The following is a 21,585-nucleotide window of genomic DNA, read 5'->3' as shown; positions in this document are numbered from 1 at the left end:
CCACTGCCACCTAAATTTGGAAAAAATAAGAATAAGGTAATCTAGAAAATGCAATCATGTAGAACTTTCAGTTGAAAAAGCCAGCAAGAGTCTTGTCTCAGAAATCAAATGTCCTTATTAAAATCTAGATAATGCCATCCTGTTGTTTCAGTCATTGGTATCATACCATGAAGTATTGGCTCACTTGACGTAAAACAAGTGTACTTCTGACAACGTTGGAGTGTACCGTCTTAAAAAACATCAAGGGTTCATCTTACATAACTCAGCAAAGGGTCACAGTAATCATTAACTTTGCCCTCTTCCAGTTCACTTTGTTCTCAAGTCACCTGTTTGCTTGGATTAAACATATAGCAGGATGTTAGGGAAGGAAAAACATTTCGCAGCTGTAGCATTCTTTGATAGTGCATGGAATTCAAGAGAGAAGGAGACCAAGAGGACAACTATTCCAGAAAAAGCTGCTTTAAAAAGGAAAATTCCACCATGTTTTATTTAAATAGCCCCAAGGCAATACAGTAATATATTCACTACTATAGTGTCATGGTTAATGAACTAAAAATGTAACAGGAAAATTTATCCACAAAGGAAATGTCCTTGGTATCTTGTTGACGCTTATTTAATAAGATATTTCAAGACAAGCCACGGGTCTTAATTTCCAATGAAAATTCTTATCAATTATGGCCAATTTATAACATCAGCAGAAAGATGCCATCTCTAGACTATGATGAAAGGTATTATATCTTTGTTGAATCCCCTTTCAAGGAGAAAGGTGATGGCACACAGCACATATAGAATTAGAATGGCAGATGCAATACTAATGGGATGTTGCTGGAATTTTTTTTCCTATGACTTCAATATCTTTTTTTTATAAAGGAAGAATTAAAATATGTGAGTCGCCTCTCTCTGCTTATCAACCACACGTAATACAGTTCAGGAATAGATACGGAATTTGATTTTCCTGATTATTTCAAACAGCCCCTAATCATACCATGTTGCATCCTTTTTGTTAAGTTACAATGTTTATTTCAAACATTAAAAAGTACTAGGGCCTTGATGGTGAACCTATGGCACGCGTGCCACAAGTGGCACGCGGAGCCATACCGGTGGGCACGCAAGCTCAGCTCCCGCGCACATGCACACACTGGCCAGCTGATTTTCGGGCCTTCCGGTCCTACCGGAAGTTGGCAAATGGGCTGTTTCTGGCCTCCGGGTGGGGGGAGGCCGTTTTTGCCCTCCTGAGGCTCCTAGAAAGTCTCTGGAGCCTAGGGAGGGCAAAAAAAACCCCAGGCCTACCAGGCCCACTGTGCCATCGCGTGCCAAAAGCGTGGGGGGAGGGTCGTGTGCGCATGCACGGAGTGGGTGGGGCACATAGAATTATGGGTGTGGGCACGCACGTGCGTGACCCCCCCCACTCCCCCCACTTTTGGCACAAGATGGCAAAAAGGTTAGCTATCACTGTACTAGGGAGTTATATCATGATTGTCAAAGTAAAATCCACAACCCTCCAAATGACTTCAAATACTCACTCTTATTATCAGACTTCTCCCCAATAGGCTGGACTGAAATCAATTGATCAGAAACATAAGAATCCAGGAACTTTTGATAAGTAGTTTATTGTAGAAAAAATTGTGAACCATTCTGAAAAAAATTGAATAACTGCTGTAAATGGAATGAAAATCCTATTTATAATGAAATCAAAGTTGTTAATTTTGTGTCCATTCCTCCTGCTGTTTAAGCTACACAATAGGATGCACATCCCTTTGTTTTTGGCAGAAAGATTGGTTTCCATTTGTCCCTCATTTTGTTAACTGGCAAATCTAATACCAGTTTGTTTTCTTCTAATCGTGTGAGAACTCACCAATATGACAACAAATGATATCAAAGGATCTACTTTAATCAGTCAAAATCCCATATGTGAATGGCACTATATTGGGAAAGGTTTTTATAGGTAGAAACTTCCAAAGTTGGTGACCATGATTTTGGTTTAATTCCTTGCAAAGACAGAAGCTCTTAATTGACTCCAGTTATAAGAAGTATTCATCTACCATACTTCTTAAATACATGCAGATAAATGGTCTCTTCATAAATCCAATTATTTTTGTTCTGCTGTTTCTTCCATAAACATGTCCTTGGATCAGCAATTCTCAGTCCATTGTGACATGCTAAGATGTACATTTTATAGGGAGAATATATGTGTTCCAATTATGTGGCTCTGGACATCTTACAGATTTAAACAACAACAATAAACACAATTCAAATAAAACAACCAAATCAGCCTATTCATTGTCTGCTACTATTGTTTCTATCCAATTGTTTCTATCCATCTTAACTGATCTGACAGGAAGCACATCAGAGGTGGGTTTCAGCAGGTTCTGACCAGTTCTGGAGAACCGGTAGCAGAAATTTTGAGTAGTTCAGAGAACCGGTAGTAAAAATTCTGACTGGCCTCATCTATTCTCTGCCTCCCAAGTCCCAGCTGATCGGGAGGAAATGGGGATTTTATAGTATCCTTCCCCTGGAGTGAGGAGGGAATGGAGATTTTACAGTATCCTTCCCCTACCACGCCTACCAAGCCATGCCCACCAAGCCACGCCCACAGAACCGATAGTAAAATAATTTGAAACCCACCACTGAAGCACATGCTCCGGGTACCATCGGCTAGGTAGTGTGAACTGGCAGGGTCCAGAGGGAGAGATTTTTCTGCCATGGCCATCACCTTTTGAAACATCATTATCTGGAACATCATTCCCACCGAAATTACACAGATGCAATAGGTGGAGTGATAAGTCTGGCACCAACACGAGGAAAAAAATCCCAGTATGGTGTGGAGGCTTAAAATTAAAAACTAGCTATCAAAATACTGCTGGAAAAATATTAATGAGTTAATGCATCGAAAAGCCATCTGTGTGTGGGTTTTAGGGACATGTTCCCTTTTCCTATGTGGGGAATCACAATTAAGAAAACCTTTTCCTTTGTAGGCACCTGACAAATCTGATTAGCTGAGGCAACCAGAGGCCTCCATATCAAAAATCCAGACAGATATTTTTGAAAGATGATGTTGCTTAAAATATTCTGATGCTAAGTATGTGCAATTTGAAAAATCAAAAGGAACACTTTATTTATATCTCACCTTTATTATTTGTATAAATAACTCAATGTGGCAAACATACCTAATGCTCCTTCAATGCTCCTTTAGGCTCAGAAACTGACTAACAAACTGACCAAATTGGCATGTGATCAACTTTAAGCAAACTTTATAGCTTTATTTTATTCAATGTCTATGGCCATCCATCTCAAACAAAGGACCAAATGCAACCCACAGAGCAGCAATGTTACATGTGTCCAAGATCCAACACCATTGAGTACTCATGCAGTTGCATTCTACATCAGCTGAAGCTTCCAAATGCTCTTCATAGGCAGCTCAGAGAGCATTGTAATAATCCAGATGAGAGGGCATGAATACATGAGCGGCTACGGAAGTTCCCCAAATTGTGCACTGGATCTATTTGGGGTAGTGACACTCCATCCAGGACTACAGGGGGAAAACTTTTGTCACCTGAAAGCCCAAATGCCCAAAGCTACCATATTCAGTCTTGCTAGGGTTGAGACGAAGTCCATTGCATGCCATCCAGGCTTCTATAGCCCCCAGGCCTGGGGACAGGATATTCACAGCTAACCACTTAGTCCAAAAAAACTGGACTAATGGTACTTTCCAAACAGTCTTCAAAGTTACCTGGACTCTTGAAAGATTATTCATTATTATAAGACTTTTAGAAAGCTTTAATATGCCAAAAGGTAGGTAAGAATATTTGGTAATGAGCAGAAACTTTGTGGGAAAAAAGAACTTTGAATCTCAGTAAGGATGAAGTAATCGATATGATCATGGAAGTAGCATTTAGGGTAGCTTTTCATTAAAGTCTCAAGCAAGCATAAATGGAATTAGAAAGGATAAGGAAAACTCAATAAAGTCATATATATTATAAGTTCAGTTTGATCTTGGACCTGCCAACCATAGTATACGAGTGTTGCCAATTACTTAGAAAATTATTACCACCCAACTACTGATTGCTTAAGAATTTCCAATGTATGAGTGGAAACCAGAAATTAATATAACATTATTTGTAAAATTTAAAATTTCTTTTTTATTGTCAAAGTAAATATATTTTATGAAGAACGAAAGAAAAATATACAGAATTGTAACTTATGTACACTGGCTTTAAAGATATTATTTTGACTCTAATTTACATCATCTTTGTGTTTTTAAAAGATATTTTATATAGATATGCAATATGTACAATTTTATTTACATACATTCATAGGATGTGAGATAAAAACCAGTCAATAGGAGAGACATTCACATATAGTATACAAATTTCCAGAGGACCAAAGGAATGCATTCCTAGCGTAAAGAACTGGAACTATTGCTCTTAAATGACAACGTGGTCTCTGTTTTGACCTACTCAACCCAGAATTGCAGTGTTTTAATTCCCATTTGGTTAACATAAAAAGATAGGGCATGATGCTAAAATTCATTGCTATTGAGCCCCTCCAAAAGCAGAGAACTGCTCACAGCTAATCCTGTCCCTCAGTGAGGTTCAACCATGGCTACGTTTGCTCAGATTTGCTGTCAACATGACAGCTATGACTGTACAACACATTTAGTTTTGCGATTGACTTGACCGATTGGGGCTTTGAATGATCATCTAAAGCTAAAACAGAACAAAAAGCTTCATTAAAAGCAATCCAAATTAAAATGTTGCACAAATACCACCACAAGATCCTTAACTGATTTGTTATGCATGTTGTGTGATCATAGCCTATTCTTTAAAAATATCCAACAACCCTACTTACTACATTCTCGTTCTCTAGAAACATCCTAAAATCAGTAGAGTACAAAAATATATATATATAAGGAAATGTTGCCTAACATGATATTTTTTTTCTGCTTCGTCAGATTATCTGTGTGTTGTGTATATTCCCTTAAAAAAAAAAATTAAAGGCCCTTAAGACAGCTACCATGCTAGTTGGCTGGAACACCCAATGCTCCAGTTGCATTGCTCTCTGAATAGTGGCCCATAGGGGCACTGAGCATTTTAGTACCACTTGCTGCTGAAATCTCTCAAAGTGCTTTCATAAAACATTCACTAAGTCTGAAGTCCTTCCTCCTCAGCTACTAGGAATATGGATAATGTTCAGTACTGTAAACAAGGGCAAATTGGCTCAGCAGGTGTGGGGGTTTTTTTTCACCCTTAGTCTGGGAAGATTCTACATAAGCTGAGGCAAAAGGATTGGCACAGTTAGAAACTAAGGGTAACATTCCAGAAGAGGTCACATAGATGTTTTTGCAGGAATGGTAGTTGATTTAAGGCTGCCCGCAGACCCAAAGTCAATGGCACAGCAAGAAATTGACACAGGATTTCATCCCATTCTCCCACAGCACAATCAAGTTGGGGGGGGCACAGGACAGGACACACTACCCCACTGAAGGATCTATTGAAGACTAATGACAAGCATCATTCCTGGAAAAGAGGGGCATGACTCCTTTCCGCTATTCAATAAAGCAGCAGAGGTGGCCACCCTTCCAGGACCAGGAGAACCTTTGTAATTTTGAACCATATCATAGTTAGCAAATGGTCATCGTGCAGGAAGGTTTGCCTGTTCATACAGTGGCTGCCAAGAGATGAGATGGCCAATCACCAAAGACCCATTTAACAATACGCAAGACTGGGGAAATGGCTTTCCATTACCACTACCACTAAGCCTCCTGAATATTCTTCACCTTCTCACCTTATCCATTTTTTTCTAAGAGCACCTTCAAGTTCATATCAGATTATGAGACATTCTTGCATATGGCTTCCCATGGTGGGGGTTATGTTTTTTTTTTTTTAAAAAATATCAAGCTGAGTAGAGAGTCTGGAGCAATGGCCATCACATTCCCTACTTCTGAAAGTAGCACCATAGCTGTGTGATAGTTTGAACTTCATAGAAAAACTTCATTCATTTCCTCCACAGCACTGATCAGCCAAATACACATGCACACATGCAAACACACACCTATCAAATCAATAGCCTACCTTGGCTTCTTATAGGAACAGATTGTCCATGGTTGGATTTTGGCACTATGACATATAGTGCAGGATTGATGTGCTCTACTAGTAAAGAACCAAAATAAAATTCGTAGATAAATGATTTAATACATTGAATAGATGAATTTTTGGCCTTCTTAACTGCTATGGTTGACAATTCTATTCATCTTTGGTATAAGTCTTTAATTATGCAAGCTTAACTGCTTAAGACCTTGGGAAAAATATTATCAGATTCTAGTTACTAAATGTGAGAGAATTGCTTTAGCTTGGTCTTCTCCAACTTGACTGTGATGTTTGAGGAATTCTGCAAGAGAAATCCACTTGTCCAAATTGAGGAAAGCCAATGTTAGCCCCTTCTGTGTATCCAATCCAGAGATTATGAATCTGAACGGTGCAAAATGGAGACCTGGCAACAGGATACTTCTCTGAAATTTATCATAGTTTTTATACAACCTAAAGAAGGCTTGTGCCTAAATTGTGGGGCAACCCATGCAAAGCCATTATCTTTGGGCTGAATGACAAAAGGTTATATTTTGGAAACAGAGATGATTGAGTGAAAAGGCACAGATGCCTTTTCCTAATTTATTTATCTCCTTCAGCCACGTGAGATGTAACAGGCATTTACAAACATACTAATCTTTACATGGGACTAAGAACAAGGGAGAGTGAACTCTGCCAGTTCCAGTGAAGTATCTTCTCAAGAGGGAGAGCTGGTAAGTCTGCAAATGGCAGCAACTGATAGGCTCAGATATAGTGTGCACCAGTTGTGGGTTTCAAATTTTTTTACTAACCATTCTGTGGGCGTGGCTTGGTGGGCGTGGCAGGGGAAGGATACTGTAAAATCTCCATTCCCACCCCATTCCAGGGGAAGGTTACTGCAAAATCCCCATTTCCTCCCAATCAGCTGAGACTTGGGAGGCAGAGAATAGATGGGGGCGGGGCCAGTCAGAATTTTTACTACCAGTTCTCCGAACTACTCAAAATTTCCACTACTGGTTCTCCAGAACTGGTCAGAACCTGCTGAAACCCACCTCTGGTGTGCACACAATCTGGAAAAATCTAGGGTTTACTCAGACTAGAACAATCATTCCACACACTGGTTTATTGCTTAGTCTAATCAAAGATCCACCTTTTGGCAATACCTTCTTTCTATACGCAGACATACTCAGTCACTCACGTGCACATATTGCTGACTGTTTCTTCTGTTCAGTCTCCTTTGAGAGCACCTATGAAGATCTAGCTAGTGAACCAAACACCAAATCATTGTATCAACAAAAATGAACTCATGAAAATGAAGTGGATTTCTTTTCCATTTCAAAAGGAAATTGCTCTTTCCAAAGCAGACAAATAGGCCAACTTAATAATATTAATAATGCATTTTTTTTTAAAAAAAAAAAACCTCATGATGAATAGCCCTGTACATGAGCAAAAGTGCTCAGGAATGCCAGAACTGTAATTAACTAGCAGCAAGTTGCCCATATATTATCATGACGTTGGAGCTCAATTGACTGAAAATGAAATGCTGTAATTCTCAAAAAGAAGCAGCAGCGGCAGCAACAAAAAGAATTAGGGGGGAAAAAGCAAAGTTGGTGAATGATGGGGGAGGGGGAAGGCACATGTGATGTCCTAATGGCAGCGGTTACATGGAGAGAAATAAATTATCACCAGAAAGGAACAAATACTGCTTCTGGCAGTTCTTAGAGGCATGGTGGGAAGGACTGGACCGGACACATCAATTGACTGAGCGCACTGAGCGGCTGCTTCGTGGAAATCGATGGACTTTGACATGCTTGGACAGGTGGTCACTCCGTGCAAACTTCTTCTCACACACAGGGCACTGATACGGTTTCACGCCAGAGTGGGAACGTCGATGTCGAGAAAGTTCATCTGATCGTGAGAACCTGGAAACAAATAAGAAAAGATTATCAGTGTGATGCCTTCTCCTTTAGGTGGTCATCAATGTACAGTATATAAAAACAGAACCAAGAATATTTAAAATTATGATCATCCTTTCAAAGAAATACTCCTGAAGAATACTTCATTTTTTTTTCTTTTCATGGCCCTGTAATCTCTTGTAGGGGTGACTGAACAGAGCTGAGCATTTACTGGTCAGATGCCCTTCCTGATACCTATGCAGAGTTCACAGCAGATATTTACTCTTCGTGCTCTGATAGAGAAACATCTGTCGCTGCCTAGGACTGAACTCTCAGCCTCCAGAGTGTAAGACAAGTGTCTTCATCTCTAGGTTATCACACCACTCAGCTGAAGAATACTTCAATAATCTGCCAAATCAGGACATTTTTTGGAAAGTACTCAGGGAGACAATTGGCCCAAGATCCATATATGGAAAGAAAGTCATCCAAACAATGGTTCAATATCTGAACCATTGTCATTTCAAAGTGAGTTATTTCAAAATTTTGAATTATCTCCACCCTCCTGTTTACTGGCCATGGCTTTCAATATACTCATATACTATGTATACACACACACACACACACACACACACACACACACCAAAACAGAGAGAGAGAATGGTAATTATAAGGGATGCTATGAAAAGTACCTCTGCCTGGACAGAGGTAAATCTCAAATGAATATTATGGTACTCACGTCTTAATAAGCCCCTATGATTCATACATTGTAGGTTATAAAGCAGTGATTGTCCACAAGCTTTTTAGTATCCATTTGCTCCCACCTACCCAAACAGTAACAGACCAATCTATTTTATGGCAATATGGCTAAGGCTTCACTGTCAGTTATGTCTGACTCTAGGCACTTTTTTTTTCCGTCTCTCCCCTCCAAAGAAGATGGTTTGAATTTTCCATTTGCTAGGATAAAATAATTGCTACTGTCACCTGCAACAAATCTGAGGTAAAGAAAGAAATGTCCTCTGCTCCAAGAATGGGTTTTTCCCCCACAGAAATTGCATAGACATTTTCAAAGTATCATTTGCATACAGAGTTAAAATGAAAATTGGAAAATCTAAGAATTCATGAAACACACTTGGACTTAGGCACCCTTTGAATAGTACGAGGGTCAGCAACCTGCGGCTCTGGAGCCGCATGTGGCTCTTTCACCCCTCTATTTTGGCTGTCACTCAAAATATGAGTCACAACTACCAATTTGCGACACCTGTTGGCACACAATTTATTGAGCTTTTCAACCCCCGGTAGGCCAATCATGGATAAATCCATGAAAAAGTTTCAGAAGAAAACAGAACATTTAATTCAACTATATATGCTAGTTTTGTGGCCGCTCAAGAAATAGTCAAGCATGGGAAGGGTTTTGTGGCTCCCAGTGTTTTCTTTTCTGTGAGAAACAGCTCCAAATGGCTCTTTGAGTGTTTGAGGTTGCAGACCGTGGAATAGTAGAATCCCCTAGTTGGTGTCAGCCAGAACAGTGATGAAGACTGGCATAGACTAGAACAGGGGTATCAAATTCATGTCGCCACTGTGGTGTCATGTGACATATCGGGACTTAAGTATTGAGAAGCCAAATGTAAGGACTCTGAGGTCTCAAATGGTGCAACTTTGTTTTAAGAGGATAAAGTTAGTTTTTTCTTCAAGAAAAAGATGGAACTTCTCTTTGCTACCTAGAAGAGAACTTGATTTTCCAAATGGAAAGACTACCAACAATTATGTGACATTTTGATTTCTTTTTGTATTTTATCTCTATTCTTTAGGGAATTAAAAAAATTACCCCTGCTAAATAGAGTTCTTGTCTATAGTTTCTCTGATATTTATTAAGCATGTTTGAACAAAATATTTCTTAATGCTTGTAGTTTGACTTTAGGAGCAAAACCTCTTGGAGAAGGGAAGGGAGAAGGTTCAGGGTATGTGCTACCTGGCCCATGAAAAGGAACATGAGTTAATATTATAAAAATATATTTTGTGTCATAGATAAGCCTTCAGTTGATCAGGTAACAACATTGCTATGTTGGCATTCAGTTTGCTTGAAAAGATCGGTTTACTATAACTACAGAAATAAATTTGCAGCTCCTTATGTGCTTGCAGCATGTACCCACCCAAACATTAAACATAAGATCAGAGTAAAAGCCTTCAGATTATTATATAATGCTCTCTGAAGACAGAAATGGACAATGTGTTTTATAAACTGATTTTTCCCCATTTAGGCGTGATTAGGTATTAATATACAATCATTATCTTTCATTTATGGAATCTTATAGGGACTCCAGATATTATCATCTTCCATTTTTAACCCTCCCATGTTTCCTGACCACTTCTTTTGCCCTTTTCTTGATAGGAAATGTATATGCTGAGGATAAAAAGACAGCTCTGCAGCACAAGCATTTGAATAGTAGCAGCAGGAGCAAAGGATTTAGTGCTATTAAATATGCTAATTGAAGATTAGTTTGAAAGTTGCCTTGATTCTCTGAGCTACTCTTCTCAGAAGACACTGGTGTCATTTTTTCTAGGAATAGGGAAGCAATAAGTAATCAATTTCAAATCTGTGAATCAATCTAAAAAGGTTTTTATGCATCTCTTGGATCAACTCCAAGGCATTTGACTGATCTGGAGAGTCAATTATTTCTCCTAATGAGATTCAGTTAGCAGAACTGCATTAGAGTAAAGAAGCTGATGTCTAAAGTAGATAAAAACCCTATTACTCCAGAAAGAGTCTTTAGTATTAATCATTATGTTAGTTGCTACTGGCAGAGTTAACTGCCAGAAAGTCCACTGAAGTCACTAGTTCTCCAAGGAACACAATTTAAGGACAACTGAAGGAGCAAAATGATTAACATTCTTTACAGATATATCTTCATAGTGCAGTACTAAAAAAATAGTGGAAGAACAAGATTCCATGCTGGATCTGCACAAAAACATCTCTCCCAGAATAATTTTGGAAGGAGTTCCACATTTTTAGTATTTTTAATTCAACTTTCTTATGAAATTGAACAGGACTCTCATAGACATATATCTAATCTTCTGAAGGAATCGCTGATATGTTTGTAGTTCCAAGGACTGTCGCATCTCTAAATTTGCAAGCACTGGCTCCTCAAATATCAAGGAAGTGAAATTAAGACTAACTTCAAGGTGAAATATGATTCATGGAACTGAGTTTAGGTGTGTGAACTGCAACAGATTCCAAGTAGAATTTTTGAAAACAGAATTCATATATTGTTAATTCTATCACTTTCAGTACTTCCACCAATCTCCTACCCATTTACTTATCTCTTGCATTTTATATTTGCCTAGTACTTTTTTTGTGGCAATAACATCAGTTGGATCTTTTTAAAAAAAATTATATGGGGAAAGAAATCATGGGAAATTGTTTCTCTGGAAAGGGGATTTTTTCATGTAACTGCTGTTTAAGAACCCTATAATAATATAGTATAATAGAACCCTATAATAGTATAGTTACATAAACTATCAATGCAATTAAAAATTAATCAGTGTTGGAAGTACAACCAAACCCCGGGCTCATATTACCACATGTGGTGGACATGTCCAAAAACAAAAAAATACTGGACTAAAATACACACCTGGCTAGAAAAAATTATAAAGGAACATATAGATTTTAAACCGGAAACATTTCTGGTGGGCATCATAGCACACAAATACAGTAAAAGGAATGCATATTTAGTAATATATGTGTTAACAGCAGACAGAATCATGTTCACACAACATTGGAAGGGCGAGATCCCCACAGAAAAAAAGATAATAACAAAAATTTTAGAATGTGCAGAAATGAATAAACTAACATTTGAAATTAAAGAAAAGGAAGACACTGAATATTTTGAGGTATGGGATCCATCTGTTTCATCTATGGTTAAATAAGAGAAACAGGAGTTAGAACTTCTAAAATTACAAGAGAAAGAATAACTTTATTATTAGAGTTGATTACTGTAACTTACTAATTTTGATTAATTTTGATTATTATTAACAATTAATATGTATTAATATTATGAGGGAAAAACATTGTTATTATGAGATTACTATTACAGAATACTATTATTATTACTATGATGAATGTTACTCAAAAGAATTGTAACCAGACAACACACTGTCTATATGGATTTTGAACATGTTGCTTTTTCTATTTATATTAATTTTAAAAAATTAATCAGGGCTAGCAAAGGAGTTAGCTTAAACAACTGCTTTGCCCAGAATAATTGTAACCATGTCATACTTTCCCAATCTGGTTGGGCTAGAGTGTATATATACTGTAAGAATGGAGGAAGCTGTTTTATATTTTGTCAGAGCAATTTTATCTATTCAATCCAGGGTTGTCTCTTCCGGTACCCAGTTCCCTAATCCTTTCACTTGGAGAAATGGCTCCTGAATGTAGGACATTTTCATGTTGAGAGGTTGCAATACTGTATACGTTTAGGAGGTGATGTGCTACCTGAGTATCCCAAAGGTGCTTTTTCAGGAGACAAGTGGACTTTCTTATTTTTTCTTTTGAAGACATTTCGCTTCTCATCCAAGAAGCTTCTTTAGCTTTCACAGGATAGTGGGTAATGGAAGGATTTATATTCCTTGCAGACAGCTGATAATTTGCATCCTTTTAGAGGGTCCTTGAAGCACTTGGAGGTTTATCTGTGTCCTCAGGGTCACCTGAGTAGTGCTCCTGGTTCCTGTAGTCTGCAAAAGCAGCTTTGGGGCAACCATGACCTGGATGACTGAGAATCTCTACAGATTTTTACCTGAGTGTATATATTGCATCATAAGAAAGATCTCCACAATCTGCAGAAACAGGGCTGCTATTGCTGCTGCTGGCAGAGGCAAAATACTGAAAGCAAAAAGAGGCCCTGCTCACACAACAGAAGATCCGAAAAAGGTGGAAGAAAGTAGTAGATCATCTCACAGACTGATATCAGATTTCCTGATGTTTCCTTAACCCTGTCTTGCTCCAATGGGATTAACCCACGCCACTGGCATCAGCAGAAGAGGCCTTTACTGGATCCTGTCGGCCAAGGAATTTCACCTAGCAGGATCAAGGAAAACAGTCTTCTCTGTCATGGCCTCCCATCCTTAAGAATGTCTTGCCTTCACAAGCGAGATCCATCCCCACCCCTCTGGCCTTCTGGAAGGGCCTTAAAACATGCCTCTGCTGGTTGGGTTGGGCTCCTGATGGCCCCCCCGCTATGCTAGAAATGGTTGAGTGAATGAGAAACAAAATCCCATCACCACATCCCTTCCCCAGTATCGCCCGTTTCCTTGATTTTCATCTTTTATTTCTTTGTTGCCAAACTTAAATTTTAATGCTTTTGTATCTATGCTTTTATACTATTGTAGGCCATCCAGAGCCACTCGAGACAGTGAAAAGGGTAGCATATAAATTTAATAAATAAATATAAAACATCCAGGTTTTTTGGGTTGGCGAGCAAGTATTCTGATCAGGAGTGGCGCTGCTAAGAAAAGGAAAACACACACAGAGAGAGACACAAACACATCAATCCTTCCATTCCCCAACAAAGCTGCTACCAGATGCCTTGCCTGGCTCGAGATTTAAATAAGAAAAGCTGGGCTCTTCAGAAAAGCAGAGACAAAGGGCCTTTTGTACTTCTGTACTTTTCAGAGTGTTTCTTGTTCTAGTACCAATAAGATGTTGAAGAAGAACTCTGAGCTCTAAAACACATCAGGAAATGGGATCATCAATTTTGCACCTATCTGTTTCAGATTTCCTTCATTCTTCTGTTCAGCTTTGTGTTACCCTGTGCTTGCTCAGTGGGGGTGAGAAAGAAAGTGGGGCTGATATTAAGTCCAGAGAATAGTGACAAGAGCAGCTTTATTTATTTATTTTCTATGGAGCAAAGAAGGTAAGGCACAAACAGAATTGGAGGTAGTACAATCCAAATTCATTTCAGAAGCAGGGACATCTAATGCAGCCAACCATGCTGGCTAAGGAATTCTGGGAGCTGAAGTCCAAAGTTGCTACGGTTGGGAAATACTGAACTCATCTCTCCCATTTACCTGTTTGCTCCTCTGCTGTTTTTTTTTACCTCATACCTCTGAAAAAATGGGTACCAAGCAAGAGGAGACTCAGCGCCAGGCTGAGGTATGCTAACATCTACCAAGCTATATTCAACCCTTTTCTCTAGAAATTATGCTACAGTTTGGTTAACGGCTCACTTAATGCTGGAACCCATGGACGACTGATTCTGGAAAAGATAATGAGTTACTTTGTTTAAGAAACCTTGGGATAGGGAATAAGAATTTAATTCTGGTGCAGTAGCCTTATAGAAGGGCTGTAGCTCTGATCATGAGCAATTAAAATTTAAGTTTCCGAAGACTGTATGGGGGGAGGGGTCATTTGTAATCTCAGAAATATGGCCAATCAGTGCAAACTAGGATATTATAACTTGGTATGTTATCAGTTATAATCAGAGTTTCTATCAGTTCGCCCCGGTTCAGGCGAACCAGTAGCGGCGGCTGCAGGAGGCTCCGCCCACCCATCCGGATGTCATCACGGAAACTCTGCGCATGTGCAGAAGTGCCACACGCTCACAGTTCTGAACCAGTAGCGAAGATAAGTGAAAACCACTACTAGTTATAATGTTTGATTATAACATGCCCAACCACATTGAAAGAAAACCAGGTTGTGCAAAGCCGCTATAGACGATGCTGAACTAAATACAGGTAGTCCTTGACTTACAACCACAACTGAGCCCAAAATTTCGGTTGCTAAGCAGTTGTTAAGTGAATTTTGCCCCATTTTACGAACTTTCTTGCCGCATTTGCTAAGTGAATCACTGCAGTTGTTAAATTAGTAATACATTTGTTAAATGAACCTGGCTTCCCCATGGACTTTGCTTGTCCGAAGGTTGCCAAAAGTGATCACATGACCTTGGGACACTGCAACCGTCAGAAATACGAGTCAGTTGCCAAGCGTCTGAATTTTGATAGTGGGGGATTCTGCAATAGTCATTAAGCGTGAAAAACGGTTATGAGTCACTTTTTTCTGTGCTATTGTAACTTTGAACGGTCACTAAACAGATAACTGTAGATCAAGGACTACCTGCATTGATATTTAATAAAAGGAAGGAATTACCAGTGAAAGCAAACAATTAAAAAAAACAAACAAGCTGGCTACATTTGTGTATGTATTTGATTTTCAAACAAGAAAAATAAAGCACAAACTTTTCATTCTTCTTAGCAGTTCTGTTTGTTTTCAAAGATACACACTTTGAGTAAATAGCCAGCCTCTATACAGAGCTCAGTTCTGGATTTCCCCTTTTTTTCTGAACTCCAGATCATTGCTCTTGGAACCCACATTTACTATCCCCAAGCTGAAATGCTAATGCTTCTATACTGAAACCAGTAATGGTTTATGGACCTCTGGTATATATATATATTCTTCTTATGCGACATTTTTCAAGCTTCCCAATAATCTTGTGCATTTACTTGGAAAAAATGTCTACTCAACCGGACATAAAGAAAAAAGAAAGGGAGAAAAATACCAGAAGCATTTTTTAAAATCTGGAAAAAAACCAGAGGCTTCAGATATATTTGTTCCAGTCTTAGGAGGTCTCGCTCTCTCTTCGAACTCCAAAGAAGTAAACATAACCTGCTGATAAAAGAAAGCTGTGTAATTCTAAGCTCAGCTGGCTCAGTCAATTTGACAATCTGACTTTGATGTTCAAGAAGAACATTCAATTGATGTTGAGAAAGCAGAGATCTGTCCCCAAAGGGAGGAACATTTGAAGGAAAAATGCAGCAACTTCCCTTCTTTTGTATAGCAAGGAATTCTAGTGGCAAACATATGGATAGGGAGCAGAATAACAGCCAAATTTATGTGGGATTAGATTGGAGGCATATGACTTTCTTGAGTGCATTTGTCCAGTCGGAAGGAAAAACCTGGAGAAACATCTAAGATTAGCTCCTTGACAATGGCAGCTTTACCCTTTGTATCACTTAATCCAGTGGCCCCCAACTTTTTGGGCACCAGGGACCAGTTTCGTGGAGAGAGGCTTTTCTGAAGACAGGTGTGTGTGTGTATGGTTTTGCATGCTGCCTGCATCTCGCACATACATGAATGGGGCTTTGTTTGTTTGCACAGCCCGATTTCTGGCATGCCGCAGACCAGGGGTTGGGGACCCCCGACTTAATCCTTAACTTAAAAGCAATTCTTAAATCACTTGGTTGATTTGTGTATTTAACAAGTTGAACCACTAAATGTAATGGGAAGAAGGAATAGCCTTGAGGAACAGAAGGAAGAGCTGCAACCAAGGTAATGGTCAGATAAAAGAATTCTGAGTCTGGCCAAGAATTGTAATTGTGAGAAAGCATCTCAGACAAGGCTCATGCGCGCATGCCTCCTACCGACCAGCTGGTCTTTGGTCTCTGCTGAACATATGTGGGGAGCAAGGTGCGTGCATGGGGGCTGTACATGCATGTGTTTGGGTGGGGTGCATGCGTGGAGGCTGTCGCCCATGCATGGGGGTGGGGCACATGAGTGAGGGTGGGGTGTGCATTGCATTTGGGGGGTTCAGGTGCATACATACATGCTTTGGGAACTCAGTCCGGAAAAGGTTTGCCATCACTATCCTATAGCATTGAGATTCATTTGCCACTGTTTTTCTTCTATTTTTTTTTTTTAGGTCGCACACCTTCTGACATATCTGGGTCCACAAACTATTCTAAATGTTCCTTTCCCCTTTGTATTTGAAGAAGGACCACTGATCTGGTTGATTCAGGGCATTATTTCTGAATTCTGGTTAGCCAGTCTATATTTGCCCAAAAACAAATATCCATAAATACAAATATACAAGCAAATTTCAGAGCACAGAGTAGCTCGGGGGAGAGGGATTGTACTTAAAATGGGAGGAGGATAGTGAGGACCACATTGGGGTAAGATGAAAAATAAGACAAGTCTGGATTTTTGAGCTGAGGGGAGAGTAAGGGTTGAAGGCAGTAGCTGTTATTTAAACCATTAAGCCTATTTTAGGGCTTACGTATCATTTCCCATCTTTACCATCACACAATGGTAGGACACTACGGTACAATTTTTGGCAAGTTTGGTGAACAAATCATTGAGGGCCAGACCGAAAGGCCTCAGGGGTACTTCAGTTTGCCCAACTCTGCACTAATCCAAGATTCTAATGCACATCCAAAATATCTGAAAAAGGGCCCTATTTAGTAAATACTCAACTGCCATGTTCTGAGAGTCAGGGAAACAGCCTACCATGCCTACTAAAGCAGGCATGTCTGCTCTGTCTCTGTGTGGATACTCAAAAGACAATGGTTGCCCACGAACATACAAGTTTATATTCCAGAATAGCCCAAGCTTAGTAAATCAAACCTAGCTAAAGCCATCCGTACCCCTTAAGTAGACCTGGCAGGATGCAGCTCCATTGGCGATGCTGCAAAGTCATTTCTATTATTATTCTCTTTCTCTTTAAGCAGTTTGCCAGGAAGATATTAGTCACAGTATGTTTTACATAATGGAAAATAAATATTACAAATGTTTATATTAAACCCTGTCATTACTAGACACCACTCCACACACCCCACCCCACCCAAAAAAAAAAAGAATCAGAGGAGAGAACCTTTATACCACGCAAGGCAGGAATTCATATCACTAATTCTGATTTTTTTTCCCCCACATTTCAACATTTAAGAAATTAAGTCTTGGGTTTACCTGGTATCATGCTTTAACAAGTGACCAATTCTGAATATTTGACCTCAAACTCCTGATATCTTTTAACTACTGGCAGTAACAACTGGGGGTCATGGAAGTTTAAATTCTGTTTATCTACAGATTTAGGAGTTATTTTAACTAACCTTTCCTTATTGTGAAAAAAATGTATATTAATTTCTCTCTGTATGCAAACATACATTTATAAACTCACACACACAATAATAAACAAACTATCCAAAACTACTGGAAGATTACACTTGTGGCTACCCATAGTACAAAATATTTGTCATTTATATCTTAGATTTTTAAGAGTGTCTATTTTCAGAGACCAGATTTCAATCAGAATAGAACTGGAATGGACCTTGGAGGTCTTCTAGTCTAACTCCTTGCTCGAGCAGAAGACCCTATACTATTTCAAACAGGTTGCTGTCCATTCTCTTCTTAAAGACCTCCAGTGATGAAGCACCCACAACTTCGGAAGGCCAGCTGTTCCACCAGTTAATTGTCCTTACTGTTAGGAAATTTCTCCTTATCTGAGAATGTATAACTGCATTTGTGTTGTGTTTATTTCTGAAGGAAATTAAGCTATTTACATAATAGAGATATCCTTTGATCTGAGTGCTAAAAGGGATTTTGGAATTACAATCAACTGTTTATGAATTGTATTGGGTGAAATATAAGAAGCTGACTTACGTCACTTCTAAATTGATGTGTTTTGCATATCCCTACTTAGTCTGGTCTTTTGAATTTATGATACTAGATACAGTAGATAGGAACATGGTCTCTCTAATACAAATCACTCCCCTGCAGTTGCTATCAGACCTCTTAAGTGGAGTAGACAAGAATGAACCTTGGAATTTCTGAATGCAAAATGTATCTTTTCCTGTTGAATTATATGGGGTATCTAAGCTTTGCTAAAATAGTTTGCAAAAAAAGCAAACTGGGATTGATTCAATGGCATTCAAACTTGCTCTGTCAAGTCTGACTTATCTTTTATAAATGGGATACCACTGAGTATTTTTATAAAGGCCAATGTCCTGTTATATAAATACAGCTTTTTTTCTGGAGAGTTACCAATTTTTAAGGAGCATGCTCTAATTACTTTGTTTATTAGATGTGCAGTAGAATTTATGAATCAGATTCAGCCACCAAATTGATAGTACTAACCTCCATCCACAGCCAGGCCAAGTACATGCAAATGGTTTTTCCCCTGTGTGCCTTCTTAGATGGGCTTTCAAATGGCTGCTTTTAGTGTACATCTTGGTACATCCAGGAAAAGTACATTTGTGCATTTTAATGAGTTCTGCTGCAGGATTCTTTTGAAACTTTTGACCCATGATGACTCCAGTTTGACCCTGGATTGTGCCTCCTGGACCAATAGGTTTTGCAGCTATCGGAACTGGAGCTATGCGGACAAATTTGGAAGATGAGTTCAAGTTGGATGATTGAACAAGTTGTGGCACCAGTGCAAAAGTTTGCCCTTGGATGTTGACCAAGAGCTGTGCAATTTTAATGTTTTCTTGCACTGATCCTTGTGAACTAGGGCTCACATCTGACGGTTGCTTAACCTGAACTGGCTGGATCTGGAGCATGACTGGTATCCCTCCATCAAGGGACACTGCTCCGTTAGATGTAAGGCTGCTTTCCATTGCACCATCTGATTGTTCATTTTTACTGTCTTTTAAAGTAACACTTGGTACCATCTGGTCTTTTTGCTGTATGGAAGCTACAGTGATTTGGCTGCAAGCTCTCATGTCTTTGGTCTCACTCTTAGGTCCTTCTTTGAGATCAAGCTCCATGTTTTCTTCCAAAAACTCCTCTATCTCCTCAAGGGTAGGCTGGAATGGTCCGGAATCTTCCATCTCCACTGTGAACTCTGGAATTCTAAAATTCTCCTCCTTCACAATGGGCTGAAGTCTCCTTTTATCCCACCAAGAAGCATGGCCATTCCCCAGAGATGCCTGGGACAGCAAGTAGTCTAAGATACTGTCCTGATTCTCAGCACTTGATGAACTCCCATAGCTGGAGCCTAGAACCTGTGAATCTGGGCTCGAACAAGAACAAAAACTTGAGGAATCGCTGTCATCTTCAGACACTGGGGAAGGCAGCATTTGGTATGACCTCCCAACAGCTGTCATGTCCCCAAAGTATCCAATTGAGGGCCTGGTGGATGAGAAAGATTCATCCGCAGGAAGCAAGTGATCCACCATTCCTGGATAATCTCTTTACGCGTGTCCCACCAGCATGTACCAAATGAGTGAAAACCTGAATGTGGGAAACACAAACATTGACAGTCAGAAACCAGAAGTAATTGTTCATCCCAACACGCTGAAACTGTATAGCTTGATTTAGAATGCTTACGGAGTGCAGCACATGTTGCTACATGTTTTGATCTAGTTTGTATCACCCAAGAGGATTTCTTGAGTGCTTGAAAGCTTTCTTCAAGATTGCACTGCATGCTTACAAAAGAATTATCTCCCCAAACCATTTCATAACTATACATTGACGACTGTAGATTTACAGTCAGCTTTCTTTTCAAACGTTTGTTGGCAAAAAGATAAAGAGTTCTATATTTGTAGCCATTAATCCTACAAATAAAGTTAAAGAATACGCAGAGGGAACAAAAAAAAAAAAAGAATATAGAGTTTTTCTCCCATCCCTGAATTTCTTTATAAAATAGAGCATTTATCCCCAAGGAAGCCGTTTTCTATCCGCTGCAATTTTTATTCTTTCACATATACAAATATAGGCTAATTACTGTGTAAAAACAAGGTTCAAAATCGCAGGAGCTAAAAATATTGGCTGGTCTTCAAGAGCAAATAAACCATAGCAATTTTCCTTCCTTAGATTAATGAATCAAGCTTTTAGCATTAATATCTTCAGTGCTGGTCCTTATAAGGTTTTGAATCAACAGGATTCCTCAGTTACTATATTTCTAGAGGTAGAATCCATTTTTTTTGCTGTGCCAGCTCTCCTCTCCAATAAATAAGTACAGATTATGAACAACAAAAAAAATACATTCATTTTTTTTTTTTACTCTCCTTTGCAACATTTGGCCCGACTACAAGGTCATTGTTAAATGGCGCTGCCGCTCACTGCCTGCATTACTGAATATTTATCATTTGCAAACACTGCCGTAGAATGATCAAAACCACATTCCATTTCTAAATTTGGTTTAGAATTAGTCCTTCATTCAGGTTTTAGATTTCAAAGCCTTGCAACCAATCCAGTCAGCTGGGTGCTGCCATCCATCAATTCATTCAACTTCAGCATCTCTACAAAGCCCAGCGTTCAAGGGAGGGGAAAAAATCACTCACAGATATCCATTCTACTCATCAAAGCAGAATTCATAAACAGGCGTTTGTTACATTCAGATGGAAGCATAAGCTGAAAAATGTCTCCAACCAACCCTTTCCCAGGTTTTCATCCTAGTCAACTTTGAACTGGTTGAACTACTCCAGACTCTATTGCAGAAAATACAACTTCAGCAATAGAGTGGTCAATGCCTGGAATGCACTACCAGACTCTGTGGTCTCATCCTCAAACCCCCAAAACTTTAACCTAAAACTGTCTACTGTTGACCTCACCCCATTCCTAAGAGGTCTGTAAGGGGCGGGCATAAGTGCACCAGCATTCCTACTGTCCCTGTCCTACTGTTCCCTTTAATTGTATTCATTTTATGTATTCAATTCATAGTTATACTTATATATATTATCTAACATGTACTCGACAAAACAAATAAATCTTCAAAGAACCAGAAAATAAACAAACAAACAAACAAAGGATTTTATGAACACACTGAAGAATATACATGTTTTTACGGAAGCTATGATGGTTGTAGAGGGAAGTTTTTGGGTCTGCATTTGCAAGGCATGCAGGGAGACAGACAAGAGTTAGA

At 39.1% G+C, this 21,585-nt stretch overlaps 1 protein-coding gene across 4 annotated transcripts in view; it reads right to left on the bottom strand.

The window, feature by feature from the left end:
* Window positions 1-1,615: 1,615 nt before the first annotated feature.
* Window positions 1,616-21,585, bottom strand: part of KLF15 (KLF transcription factor 15) — a 31,118-nt gene continuing 11,148 nt past the window's right edge. For 3 of the 4 annotated variants that reach the window (XM_070936892.1, XM_070936894.1, XM_070936895.1), the window contains 2 exons: window positions 18,855-19,952; window positions 4,151-7,984 (listed from right to left, as the gene is read on the bottom strand). In XM_070936892.1, the coding sequence (XP_070792993.1) occupies window positions 7,816-7,984; window positions 18,855-19,897 (1,212 nt within the window). In that variant the 5' untranslated portion in view covers window positions 19,898-19,952 and the 3' untranslated portion in view covers window positions 4,151-7,815. Of the gene's footprint in view, window positions 1,636-4,150; window positions 7,985-18,854; window positions 19,953-21,585 lie in introns of those variants that run through there. The other variant, XR_011599984.1, reaches the window with a different exon arrangement.

The sequence above is a fragment of the Pituophis catenifer genome, unplaced genomic scaffold (assembly GCF_029215685.1).
Source record: "Pituophis catenifer annectens isolate HBS135680 unplaced genomic scaffold, rPitCat1.0.hap2 SCAF_2, whole genome shotgun sequence".
NCBI classification, from domain to species: Eukaryota; Metazoa; Chordata; class Lepidosauria; order Squamata; family Colubridae; genus Pituophis; species Pituophis catenifer.
This window is presented reverse-complemented; position numbering and strand designations above follow the sequence as displayed.